Genomic DNA, 14,979 nt, shown 5'->3' with positions numbered 1-14,979 from the left:
AATACCTATCTTATCCGTATCGAGCTACATTACACTAAACGATTCCGCTTATTCACAAAACAATTCTTCCTGTAATGAGAACTTCACCTGAAACCATGTAAAGGGTGATTTTTTAAGAGCTTGATAACTTTTTTTAAAAAAAAAACGCATAAAATTTATTATCTTTATTTGAAACGTTAGATTGGTTCATGACATTTACTTTTTGAAGATAATTTCATTTAAATGTTGACCGCGGCTGCGTCTTAGGTGGTCCATTCGGAAAGTCCAATTTTGGGCAACTTTTTCGAGCATTTCGGCCGGAATAGCCCGAATTTCTTCGGAAATGTTGTCTTCCAAAGCTGGAATAGTTGCTGGCTTATTTCTGTAGACTTTAGACTTGACGTAGCCCCACAAAAAATAGTCTAAAGGCGTTAAATCGCATGATCTTGGTGGCCAACTTACGGGTCCATTTCTTGAGATGAATTGTTCTCCGAAGTTTTCCCTCAAAATGGCCATAGAATCGCGAGCTGTGTGGCATGTAGCGCCATCTTGTTGAAACCACATGTCAACCAAGTTCAGTTCTTCCATTTTTGGCAACAAAAAGTTTGTTAGCATCGAACGATAGCGATCGCCATTCACCGTAACGTTGCGTCCAACAGCATCTTTGAAAAAATACGGTCCAATGATTCCACCAGCGTACAAACCACACCAAACAGTGCATTTTTCGGGATGCATGGGCAGTTCTTGAACGGCTTCTGGTTGCTCTTCACCCCAAATGCGGCAATTTTGCTTATTTACGTAGCCATTCAACCAGAAATGAGCCTCATCGCTGAACAAAATTTGTCGATAAAAAAGCGGATTTTCTGCCAACTTTTCTAGGGCCCATTCACTGAAAATTCGACGTTGTGGCAGATCGTTCGGCTTCAGTTCTTGCACGAGCTGTATTTTATACGGTTTTACACCAAGATCTTTGCGTAAAATCTTCCATGTGGTCGAATAACACAAACCCAATTGCTGCGAACGGCGACGAATCGACATTTCACGGTCTTCAGCCACACTCTCAGAAACAGACGCAATATTCTCTTCTGTACGCACTGTACGCATTCGTGTGGTTGGTTTAATGTCCAATAAAGTAAACTGAGTGCGAAACTTGGTCACAATCGCATTAATTGTTTGCTCACTTGGTCGATTATGTAGACCATAAATCGGACGTAAAGCGCGAAACACATTTCGAACCGAACACTGATTTTGGTAATAAAATTCAATGATTTGCAAGCGTTGCTCGTTAGTAAGTCTATTCATGATGAAATGTCAAAGCATACTGAGCATCTTTCTCTTTGACACCATGTCTGAAATCCCACGTGATCTGTCAAATACTAATACATGAAAATCCTAACCTCAAAAAAATCACCCGTTATAAAAGCCGTAAAATAATCAAAAGCAGTCATCTTTAGAGTAGGACAAAATATAAATTTTATTGTGATTTTATAATATATTTCAAGGTCGACGCTCTAGGTCACCGAAGAGTGAAGGTATCATCTATTGCAACCAGGTTTTCTTCAGCATATTGATAGCAAGTAGACATGACACCTGTTCTAATTTGATTTTTTACCACAGAAGTCTTATCACTGCGCTCATCTTTGTACGAGATTTCTTCGGTTTCGGTTTCGGCTATGATCTCTTCGATTTTCAAACTAAGTTAAAAATGGCTTAACTAGTTTTGGCTTATTTGAAAGTGTCTTGCATTGATAGATCCTGGTCTCTTTTAGACATTGTGATGACAAGTTCTCAGGATTACGATTTAAATATGTGGACATAGAAATGTTTTGACTGTTCTTTGTTATGTTTTCTTGAATAACCGCAATTTTTCAAAGTTAAAGCATCCTCTTTCACGACCCGAGAAGAAATTGTTTGTTTCATTTTACTTTTTACTCTCACACCTCCTTATTAGATAATTTAGGAATGTGTTTCAGAATCAGTATGAACGCAGCTAAAAGAGACTTGTAGTAAACTAAAAATAAAACAAAAAGTAAACAAAAATGAAATTTTAGATATTACATAGCGTTCGCTAAGATCCAATCGTTTAAAAAGTCGCATTTAATGAGTCACTACTAAAACAGAAACTACATAGCTCGCGAATCCGAATGCGAATGACAGTTGAGTTGAAGTAGGGAATTCACCATTCGCTCGCTTTCGAAGTGACCACAATGTGCTATACACTAATTAACACAGATATGCACCCAACGGTTTTCATTTCGGCTAATGTAGAGCGTCCTCTGCTGGTAGATAGCAAACAAACCTAGTAGCTCAATATGTTATTCATTCCTTTATAGCAGTAGCCGAAATTTCTGCCACTGGAGGCTTCTATGAATTGACATACGGATCTCCAAACACTTTTGTTATATTGGAGACAATTAGTTTTTTATAAATTACTGAAACAATTTCCCACAATAGTCCATAATCGGTGACAATACTTTTATAGGATAGAAAGTGAATTTTCGCATGCTATATATTATGTGACATGCGATAAAAAAGTACATCACATTTTTTCACCTTACGATGTACATTTGTAAATGCGGTATATCGATTGTCAACTTCATTTCATTTTGTTTGTCGATTAATTAACACTAACTATAATTTGAACTAAGAATGCACATACATGGATATCTTCATATTTTATCTTCATCATTAATTCATATATCATGTAAAAGTATAATATTCATATATTGAGTCATACTTATGTTTACACTTATAAATTAGTACTTATAAGTACTTCTGAAAACAACACTCGAATTGAATTACTATTTGGAAAAGTCTCTGCGCGGATCATAATATTTTGGACCATAAATAAAGTAAAACACTTTCAAGTCCAGATGCGAATCGGATACGGCGACTGCTTCAGCTGACCGAAGCGGGACCAGCCAGTCTATAATGGCGCATATGACAATCAAAAGTAAAATTAACCGCTGTCGTAACACTTGATCGATTCGCAACAGATTTCGCATTTTTCGTTAGCTGGGCTTTGGTGATTGCCTTGAGGAATTGTCAATTGAAACTAATTGAAATTCTAAGCTTCTGGCTTTTATATTGAAAACGCCGAGGAATGTACACATATTCATATACATACATATACAGTGGAACTTCCATAACTCGAACTTCTATAACTCGAACTCTTAATTTGGCAATAGAATTCAAATTTCATACAAAATTTCATCCATAAATCGAACTTTTCGACCAGAGCATAATACAAAATTTAAAATTTTACTATCGAGGCAGAATTTTAAAAGAGTCCCTCTATATCTTATGGAGGCAAACAAAAAATATGATATTGCACTTATGGATTGCATAAATCATGTAACACAGGCATATTTATTAGAAAAAAATGTTGTGATTCAAATTGTGATTCAAATAATGGTTACGTATGTACATACATATATACACATGTTTGCAGTGTATGCCGTTTAAGTCCCACTGAATGACACATTCTGAAAATGGCAACAATTTTACACATACATTGTACATACATATGAAAACGTCGACAAATGATCATGACAAAATATTTAACACTGACATTGGAGACAATTTCGAATAAATTCTTGTCTTTTAGTCAATTGCAGATAAATTCTAGTCTAATGAACACTTTACTTAACTTTAGAAAAATGTATGATTTCAATAATCGTGTATTAGTGCGAACGAAAAAACTAATGGTCGATGAAGCATAATAGAATAGAATAAATAAAAGAACGAACTAAGTTTTACCGCTTGTGATACTGTACTTGTTACAAATAATTTATTCGACGGTGGAAGAAAATTATGGGATATGCATACATACATATATGTATAGTATGTGCCTAGTTGTTTTCGAAACGCCAATTGTAGAAATCAAACAATTACCATTTAATTGAAGTTAAGTTCTTCGAATAATAAAAACAAGTAATAGTATTAAATACATATGTACATACACACATACATAAATATATTTCTAAGCTCACGCATTCAGGTACGATAATGAAGTACAAGCGAACAAGCGAATGACAGTGCTACTTATTAATCCAGTGACGAGAGTGAAATCCGCAATCAATACAAAATTATTTACTCTGCTACATTGGCAGAAGGTCGTGGTATCAATTTGGGAATGTCCACGCAGATTGCGTATATCTACATACAACTTCACATAGAGCATCTTTAACTTTGGGATTGCTGCCTTGATTTAGAAAACAGTCACGTAGTAATGATAAACAAATAATTTTTCGTTTCTGCGACGTTTTGCGGGCGCTTGACGCAAAGTGTTTGTTTTTACTTTTTAGCATTCTGCTTCAATTCTTCCAACTGACTTGAACGTACATTATATACATAAATATGTACATACATATGTATGTACTTGTATATATGTAAGCATTGTGTTGAATTGTGTTAATGTACCACTGTGTACTATATTTAACGATAATTTATTATTTACTGACTTCTGATCCAATGAGTTGTCAATCTACAGTAAATTCTCTAAAATTTACCATTCTTCATCAATGAATATTACTGCGTCAATGTTTCTCCGCAGGTGTTATGTTAATTGTAAATATATTATAGTTTTGTTCAAATAACGGTTGTTTATAACACCCAAAACTAAACGAGTTAGATATAGGGTTATATATACATACATACATAAATGATCAGGATGACGAGTGGAGTTGAAATCCGGATGTCTGTCCGTCCGTCTGTCCATCTGTCCGTGAAAGCGATAACTTGAATAAAAATTTAGATATCGCGAGTGGCTTCGCCCTCTAAAAAATTTTTTGTAGATATCTCGTAAACTACTAAAGCTGTATCAACCAAATTCTCCAGAGTCGTTTTCTTTAAGCATTTCCGTAGACAGCCTAAAGAAGGATGGAATCGGATTATAACTACACCTACCTCCCATACAAAGGTTCTGTTGAAAACTACTAAAAATGCTTTAATTCAGTAAGGAAAACAACCAGAAACCTCAAATTTCATGGTAAAGATGGTACAGATGGGCTGCACTCAAATTGCTATACAAAATTTGAAATGAGCGTGGCTCCACCTACTTATGGTCCAAAAACCATATCTTAATAACTGCTGGATCAATTTTAACGAAATTCGGTTCGAACCATTTCCCATATACCACAATTTTGCAGACCATCAGATGCGTTCACTTAGCAATTAATAAATTAAGCAACAGTGAAGTGACATCACCCTTCTTAAAATCACCGAAATTGGTTATAATAGTGTGCAAAATTGGACATAATCGGGTTAATACTTCCTGTAGCTCCCTTATACCTAATATACATAAACTTACGGTGTGCTGTATACCATATATGTTGTATATCAGTTAATGTGTGAGATATATTAGCAAAATTAAGTGATTGTAAAATCTCGGTTATGTTGTAGGTGTGTGGTGAAAATGCCGAAATATACTATATATCATAATTCTTGATATTGTAGTGGACTCTATGCCGAATATATAGGACGAATTGTGTGTTATTTAATAATAATGCATAAATAACTTGCGAGAATATAAAATTAAAATGAACCCTTAATTACTTGTTTATAGTTGAGATTTGGAAAAATTTAGGAAAATACTTGATATTGAGCTTATCTTCAACGTTATGAGATGACCTTAAGAACTTTTGCATGCAATGCCCGAAGATTTTAAAGAAATTTTGATATTTTATACAGATAAGAGGCAATTATGTATATATTCCATTTTAAACTGATATTGTTAATATTATAGTTTTTCTCTTAATCATACATATGTATTTATATCAGTGTCAAAGCTTATTGACCGAAAATTGGAGTAAACAGATTTTACTGAGGAAATTAAATTATATTAATGAAATTATTCAAGAATTCTCTTTAATAAGACTTTTGCGTTAAAAATCGTTTTACATAAGCGTGGTATATTGATTCACATTTACGAAACCCTGAGACAAGCCACCTACAAATTTCTCAGTTTTTTATAGAAATTCAAAGGAGTTGTGATTCTTATAATAGTGAAAAATTAATTAATGGGAAAAAAGCAGTTTTTAAGAAATGTTTGTTACGGCCTTTTGAACTCTATTTTTCTGAAACCAAAAAGCCGTAACTACTTGAAAATGAAAGCAATGGTTAAAATAAAAAAATGTGCTTTTAGGCTGTAACTAAAAAAGTTTTTAACAAGTTATGTCTTTTTGTATCTATTTATTGTAAGTATTTTAACACAAATTAAATCAAGTTAACTTAAACTGGTTAAGAAAAAAAAAATACTTCATTTGAAAACAACAAAACCCGCAATACAAATAGCAAATTAGAATAGGTTTAAGATGAAAAGGGTATATTATCATAAAAGCTATGGCAGTCAGCCGGAAGTAAAAATTTAAGTTCCTGCAGGTGTTCCCATTTCTTTTTGGATATTGATATTCTTTCGGAATGTAACTGTGAAGGTTCGATGTTCCTAAATTTTTGTTTTGTACGTTGTGGCAAAACGTTATAATCGTCGTTGATATTTGTTTTATAATAAATTATTCCAGATGGATCATATGCCAAGGCACGGATCATACTAACAGTTGGCTCTCCGGATTTTTTGCTTGTATTGAAGAAAGGCAAAACAAAATAACACAATTTGATAAAGAATGAAAGATAATGAAAACAACTGTAATTACGGATAACACAATGTGTCACATTGAAATTGAATCAAAGAGAATGAAAAAAGGGTAGTTACGGCTTTTTGGTTTATGAAATTGTTGAAGTTGTAGTTGCGGCCTTCTGATTCTCGCCTATAAAGTCGTTATTTTTGGACGTATGCATGTAAAATTTGATGTGTACACGTGTTTCGGTTAAGTACTTCATAATCAATCAAAAAGTCAATTTTGAATTTTTTGTTAGTTACGGCCTTTTGCATTTTAGGTGACGATATGCTCCTAAATAAATCAAAAAATGAATGAAAAGGAATGCGTTGTATTTCATTTTAAAAGCCGCATACGAGTTTCATTTTTATTTTTCAGGTAGTTCAGAGTATGCCCAAACCAAATCGAGAGGTAAGAAATTTCAAAAATGTATCTATGTATATTGTACATATGTATATGAGCATAAATACAACACGTATTTCCATACAAATGTATGTAAACACATAGGCATAGGCCTAGCCATGGGTCTCGACTAAGTGTATCAGACCGTTGGTCTCGACCAGAGATAACTGTTCGTTTGCAACCTTCAACCTTGCACTTTCGAGTATGGTTTATTTTGGACTTTGCTGGAGCACTTAATTGGGAGTTTCCTCGTATTTTCCGTTCTATCCAACGGGAATCACTTTCGTTAAATATATTATTATGATCCGATTAATTTTTATTTGCGATACGATTTTCACGGACATAACGTTCAATAATATGCCGAATAGTTCCTTAACTCAGTTTCATCATTTACGCGACGTCTTTATAATACTTAGGACTAACTCGCGCACTTCAATATTTGTCGGGCGGCCCATTTTGAAATATACTTTACAAATGACAATACTAAAATGTCAAAATTATTAAATATTATTCCAGGATAGCTCACATTTATAACAGTATTTACTTTGTATTCAAAAATCGGCGCCACGCTGTCGCAGTTAAAAGAGGAAAATTGCAAACAATTTTGTATTTGTGGCTTAAATATTACAGGGATTTATGCGGGAAATGCACTTAAGCGGAGGCTCTTAAACAGTGATCGGCACGAGAGGAATTGAGACTGTGTAGGTGTGCAAGAAAAAAAAAAAAACCAGTAAGAACACTATAGTCTTCAATTTTGAGAATGTTTTCCATTTTTTCATAAAACATGAATTCTTTTTACAGTATTAATTGAATTAATGGGGAATTAATTGAACAATTTGTTGAATTAAAAAAATCCCGTGTAATCTTGAATATTCTTTTGTTTTTTTTTTTTTCTTTTGCAATATATTTTCTGACCATTTTTGTACGACAGTTCAAAAAGTCTGACACCTGATTTGCATCGTTTTCATTTTTAAACCAGTGGATCAAGAGAGTAAGTGTTTTTGCAACATCGTAGAAAACGCTGCTTGCTTCGTTTCGAATTTTTTATCACACTCTCTGAAAAGTAAATTAAAAAATTTACTTTTTCGAGGTGCATGTGTAATCTTAAAGGTGATTAACTTTTCCGCGATTATTTACTTTCTGAGAATTTACTTTTCGAGAGTATACTGTATATGACTGTATACATTTTAAAAAAGTTTAAACGTACTCATGTTTTCAACCTCTTAAACCCACCATATGTGCACTTAAAGTTTTTCAAATATTTCAAAAGTTTTTATAGGAAAAAAATCAATAATAATTTTATGTACTTACATAGGTATCTATGAATCTATTTATTTATATATATATATATATGTATATTTGTTATTCAAATTTCTAATTGGTAACAAATCAGTGTTATCCATCGGAAATAAGTTACTTATCTATAAACAAGTACTCAGACCGATATGGAGCTATGGTGCGCAACTCTGGGGATGTACTAACGCAAATAATAAGAAAGTCATCCAACAATTCCAAAACAAAATACTAAGGCTTATTGTTAAAGCGCCTTGGCATTGTACATGTGCTGATATAGAGCGTGATCTAAACGTAAACTCAGTTAACGCTGAAATATTAAAAATTGCAGCAACACATAAAGCCAGGTTGCTAAAGCATTGTAACGAAGGAGTAGTCATGTTAACTTCTAGAGATGGACTACCAAGACGACAAAAACGCGTAAAACCCAGCGATCTTTTAAATTAGCCAATACTCTCAGAGTATTTTTGTAATAATTTATATCATACTCAAGTTGCTTGTTAGTCTTTCTTTTGTAAATATTTTAGAACTAGTTGCAATGTAAAATAAAAAAATTCAAATTTATTATTAAAAATTATACAGTGTTGATTAGAAGATTAGTTTTTTCAACAACATTATTTGGGGAAATTTAAAAGGAATATGATTTCTGATGACATATATTTTGAACCATCTAAGCGGGAAAAACAATTAACCGAGTCCAATTATCCGAGAAAATTTACATGTTCATATGCTGTATTTTTTGCCCGATAACACCGTTCAATTAAACCTAGACGGTTATCCTTCGTCAAAATGACTACGAACTATTTTATTTGCACTGTAAACATGTTTTTAGAAGACTGTGAATCATTAATTTTAAGTTAAAAGAATAAAATTTTCCTTTTTATTTTTGACTTGTATTTATTAATAATGAAATAAATAAATAAAAAAAAATAAAACGCTTTCATTATTACGACTCACACCCTGCTAAAAATGTATTTGAAATAAGTCGTCGTCAGATTGACGAAGGATGACGTTAATGTACAAAAAAAAAGGATGACCGTCCAGGGATTAAACAGCCTAAATCCATAAATATAATACATAACATCAAACGACATTCACTTAAGCGGGGATTACTGTATACACTCTTCGCAACTTTGTTGCGAGAGTATAAAAATTGCGAGGACATAAAATCTTCGGTTGCACCTGAACTTAACCCTTTCTTACTTGTCTTATTTTATTTTAGTAGACCCTATACATATTATTTATTATCTCTATAGAAAAGGAAATTATCATTGTTCTTTGAACTCTCTGAAATGGAAATGAAAAAGCACATTACTTTACGTATCTTGAATTTTTATCAGAATTAATAACAAAATAGAATTGGTTATTTTTGATGAACGTACTTTCACTGTATTCAAGTACATACCCTGCAGTACGGCTGGTATGAATTGGTGAATTGCACTAGTGAATTCAGGTATTACAAGTAACTAGTGAATTCACAACACCGAGGTAATGCAGAGAAGCAGTAGTACATAAGAGAGATTGAGAGAAAATCTCAATAAAATATCAGCGACAAATAAGGGTGGGAATGCAAATTTGAGAGATCTTAGCAAAATGCAGAATAATAACGGCATAGCAACTGGTACAGTATGTACAAATTGCGAGTTTTGTGCCAGAATGATCTAATTCCTCCTCGCAAAGACTTATTTCCTTTCCTACTGCTGTCACGTTTCTTGTCATTCTCACTTTTTTGTTATCATTATGAATAATTTATACTTTTTTGTTTATTAATTCTTTATTCACTTTTTTAATAATGAATATGTATATTAAAAAATCAAAACACTTAACCCCGACGCGACGCGAAGTCAATTAAATAAACCACAAGACTGTTTGGTCGAAAAGTAGGTAATGGTTTGGTAAAGATGTCCGCGAGTTGATTACCTGAATTAATATACTCAATACAAATCACATTATTTTCAATTTGCTCTCTATCAAAATGGTATTTAATATCAATATGTTTAGCTCTTTTATGACATGAGGGGTTGTTTGCTATGCTAATGCAGCCTTGATTGTCTTCATAAATTTTAATGGGTCCTTTAAGTTTGATGTTTACACTATTTAGAAGAGATTTTAACCATAACGCTTCCCTAACAGCTTCAAATAGGGCCATATACTCAGCTTCGGTTGATGATGCAGCTACCGAATTTTGTCTTTTAGTGTTCCAACAAATTAAATTTGAACCGAACACTTTAAATAAAAAAAACTACCACCCCAGTCAGAATCTACATAACCAACTAATATATTTTCAAAATTATTCTTTTCAAAAATCAATTTCATATCAATGGTTCCCTTCAATTACCTAAGAACCATTTTTAAGCATTGCCATAACTCAATATTATTTTTGCTACTATATCTACTTAAGATATTTACAGCAGTTGCTAAATCTGGACGTGTACATAGCATTATGTACATTAAACAACCAATAAGATTCCGACATGGTGCATTACAATTTTCATCTGAATTAAGTAATTCATAATTTAGTTTGTTCAGTAGAGGTGTACTAACTGAATTGCAATCATACATATTAAATTTAATTAATTCTTTTTTACATAAGCGGACTGGCTTAAACAGACTTTATCTTCAAACATTTCTATTCTTATTCCAATAAAATGTCGTATTTCATTTAAGTCAGTCATTCTAAACTTTTCCATTAAATACTTCTTGAAACTATTAATTATTGTCATATCCCCTGTAGCTATTACCACATCATCGACATATAAAAGTACATATATGTTTTCCTTGATATCACCTCTGTCAAGGATATATGTATATACAGCGATCTACTGGAGAGTTAGAAAATTTACATTCTTTTAATGCTTTTTCAAATATTTCAAACCAGCATCTAGCTGCTTGTATGAGCCCGTAAATTGCCTTATTAAATTTACATACTTTTTCACCATTACATGATACACCTTGAGGAAGTTGCATATATATTTCTTCATTTAACGTCCCATTAAGGAAAGCTGTTTTTACATCCATTTGATGGACCTTCAAATTATATTGAACTGCTAGTGCTAATCTTGAAATCCTAGCAACAGGAGCAAATGTTTCATCATAGTCGACTTGATACTTTTGAGTAAATCCTCGTGCAACTGGTCTTGCTTTATATTTTATGGGATCCCGAGTTCATTATATTTAATAGAAAACACCCATCTACTGTCAACAATGTTTTTGATTTCTGGCTTCTTAGTAATTTTCCAAGTATTATTTATTTCATGAGCCCTCAACTCTGCTTTAATGGCTTCCTCCCAAAAAGATTTATCGTTTCTAAATTTTATTTCATCAAATGTATTTGGGACATCGTTAAAAATAGTATGTGAATTCAATATATATTTATTTAAACTGTTATCACCTTCATTATAAGATATATGTATGTGGCATAATCTTTAATCTTTCACTTCTTCTTCATGGGTGTTTAACTGTTGATTAAACGAATAAATTTTGGAATATTAACAGTATTAAAAAAAAATTCAGCTAAAACTAAAAATAGTCATTTTTAAGAAATTCATAAATATATATATATATTTTTTAATGTTATTATCACTAATTCATTGTACTTTCACTGTTTTACTAATAAAACTTAATTATTTCACTTGTTAAAAGAAAAAATTCAGTATTTAGTGGGGTGCATAATACTTTTGGCCAAGGCTGTATGTACTACAAACAGAGGTCTTTTAATATAACTTTTATCTTTAAATTGTTTGAATGGTGGCCTAGCTTGTTTCCCATTCAAACAAGGTTCACATATCTCATCTGACAACTCTAAATTATTAATTATTGATTATTGTCACTGAATAGGTTCTTTCTTTTTATTTCTAACAATTATCCCTTGCTTATACATATGACCTAACCTCTCATGCCAAAATCGATAAATATTTTTATTTTTCGCATTAATACTATATGCTTGAAATTTAACAATTGGTAACCGCACAATTCCACGTTTTGTAGCGTATATAAACTCGCCTTGTTTGGCAACAGCAATCTTAAGTGGATGTTGCAATTTTATACTATCCGAATATAATGATTCATCGTTTATTAAATGGTCTGTCGCGCCCGAATCAAGAATAAAACCGAAGTTGTGCATACCAAACGAGTCTATTTTGAATATCTTTAACATAAGTATTCATTTACTTATAATGATAGCAATCTTTTTTTATGTGCCCCTCTTTACCACAATGATGGCATTTTATGTTATTCTTATACTTTCCCTTAAATGATTTCTTTTGTTTGCTTACCCTATTTTTAAATGAGTTATTTTTTTAATTATTTTGAATAAATGCCTCCATAACTTTTCTACTAGTATCGTTACTGTCATTTTTATACTCTCGCAACAAAAGTTGCTAAGAGAGTATTATAGTTTTGTTCACATAACGGTGGTTTGTAAGTCATAAGTCATAAAACTAAACGAGTTAGATATAGGGTTATATATATCAAAATGATCAGGACAACGAAACGAGTCAAAATCCGAATGTCTGTCTGTCTGTCCGGCCTTCCGTAGAACGGATAACTTGAGTAAAAATTGAGATATCTTGATGAAACTTGGAACACATGTTTCTTGGAACCGTGAGAGGGTTGCTTTCGAAAATAACAATATCGGACCACTGCCACGCCCACAAAATGGCGAAAACCGAAAACACATAAAGTGTCATAACCAAGCCATAAATGATGTTATAAAGGTAAAATTTGGAACAAAGGAAGGGGCATTTTGGATGCTATTTTTTTGGGGAAGTGGGCGTGGCCCCGCCCACAAATCGGTTATTTGTATATATCTCGCCAACCAATCAAGCTATATAAACCAAACTTTCTGCAGTCGTTTCTCTTACGTACCCCACCACACAAAATGAAAATAGTTGAAATCGGATAATAACCACGCCCTCCTCCCATACAAAGGTTGGGTTGAAAATTACTAAAAGTGGGTTCTCTCACTAACGAAAAACGTCAGAAATACTAAATTTTACAGAAGAAATTGCAGAAGGATGCTGCACTTATAATTTTTTACAAAATGGAAAATGGGAGTGGCATCGCCCACTTATGGGTCAAAAACCATATTTCAGGAACTACTCGACCGATTTGAATGAAATTCGGTATATAATATTTTCTTGGCACCCTGATAACGCGTGTGAAAAATCGGTTCACAACCACTTCCAATGTAACTCAATTTTGAAGTCCATCTGATTCCTTCACTTTATAATATATACATAAGGAACCACTGAAGACAGCGAAATAAAACTTTACACAAATACTGTATATGATCTATGGCATCATTTGTGAAAAAAATTGTCGAAATCGGACTATAACTTTTCAAAGCCCCGAATACCGAATATGAAAAATTCAGTGCCCCATGGTAATTTTTCAGCGAAAACTTCGGAAAATCTCTCAGGTATCTTAATTTAATTTAGATGAAATATTTTCCTTCTAATAGTGTAACTTCCCCTACCTCTCATATACCTAATTATAGAATTTTCCAACTGGGGTGTGTTACCTTAATAAAAATATATCAATAAATTGCGAGAGTATGAAATATTCGGTTGCACCCGAACTTAGCCTTTCCTTACTTGTTAATTTTAATTTCGTGGTCAAGCAACCTATTTTTCACAAAAGCTAATGTCAAACTTTCTTCAGCTAATGTTTCTATTGCTGTAATCACACCATTATAGGAAGAATGCAAAGTCAACAACAAATGCGACACATTATCCATTTCTTCAATCTTTGCACCCGCAGCTAGTAATTCACTCACTAACTCATCAATTTGAGCGACAGTAACCGTTTGCGCACCGATAGCTGCGACGCCAAACTTTTTCGCTCATATATAGCGTCAAGATTCTTCAGAATTTGACGCGCCGAAATGTCGTTGTTGCGAAATTCAAAAAAGAATCACTCAAATATTCGATTAGCAGACTTTTTGCACATCTTTCTGCTTTTTTCCCAAGTATCATCCAATATATCTGGCATATTTTCATCAATAACTTTTAGTACATCCATCTCAGCAAACAAAGCCCTGACTCGAAATTTCCATACGGAATATTTTTCCCGGTCAAAAGGTTTTATATTTCTTTTTGCTTTTTCCATTGTATGCACAACACAAAACCTAACTTTAGACAACAGATTTAAAAATTTATTTATTTAGCGTGGATTGGGTCCATAATCTGTTGAAAGCTTGATTTCGAATAGAATGAAGCAAACAACAAGTTCGAATGAAAACTTAAAAGTATTACCAACAATATTCATGACATAGTGTTGTGTAATGTAACTATCACATCTCGAATAGGGATATTCGAATATGCAGTGTTGTAGAATGATATTTTTGTATGAAGGAATAGGGATATTCCAACAGAGTAGCTAAAGGGTAGTGAATTATAACCGAGTATATGTAGCGAGGTAGCTATTGGAATATATTCAGCGATATGTGGTGAAGTACATAGCTAGTGAAATATAGGTGATGAAATCACTAGTGGGTGGTGTTAACTGGTTACCGCCAATGACATCGCCGTATTAAATTCTTGAGTGAACTCCATTGGCGGTAATCTGGCTGGTAACTAGTGGTGGTTACCAGTAAGTAGCGAACTCGTCAGGATTTCACTGATGAGCCGAACGGGAGGGTATGTATTAGGGCTCTTAAAATTATTCGATTAACCTGAAAACCGATTAT

At 33.0% G+C, this 14,979-nt stretch overlaps 1 protein-coding gene across 5 annotated transcripts; it reads right to left on the bottom strand.

Moving 5' to 3' along the window:
• Positions 1-116: 116 nt before the first annotated feature.
• LOC128922466 (uncharacterized) lies at positions 117-3,048 on the bottom strand. Of its 5 annotated transcripts, none has more exons than XM_054232994.1 (2): positions 2,533-3,048; positions 117-1,990 (listed from the first exon to the last, which is right to left on the bottom strand). In XM_054232994.1, exon 2 carries the CDS (start codon positions 1,279-1,281, stop codon positions 196-198), a length of 1,086 nt encoding a protein of 361 aa, XP_054088969.1. In that variant the 5' UTR covers positions 1,282-1,990; positions 2,533-3,048; the 3' UTR covers positions 117-195. The 5 variants fall into 5 exon arrangements, with proteins under 5 accessions (XP_054088969.1, XP_054088970.1, XP_054088968.1 ...); XM_054232995.1 differs by having other exon boundaries at positions 2,639-3,048; XM_054232993.1 differs by having other exon boundaries at positions 2,717-3,048.
• Between the last annotated feature and the right edge of the window lie 11,931 nt (positions 3,049-14,979).

Source organism: Zeugodacus cucurbitae, chromosome 6 (assembly GCF_028554725.1).
Source record: "Zeugodacus cucurbitae isolate PBARC_wt_2022May chromosome 6, idZeuCucr1.2, whole genome shotgun sequence".
Lineage (NCBI taxonomy): Eukaryota > Metazoa > Arthropoda > Insecta > Diptera > Tephritidae > Zeugodacus > Zeugodacus cucurbitae.
The sequence above is the reverse complement of the archived record's forward strand: the minus strand, read 5'-3'. Positions and strand labels throughout refer to the sequence as shown.

Excerpts from the sequence above, each read along its gene's own strand:
- LOC128922466 (XM_054232994.1), bottom strand. The coding sequence starts at position 1,281 with ATGAATAGACTTACTAACGAGCAACGCTTGCAAATCATTGAATTTTAT.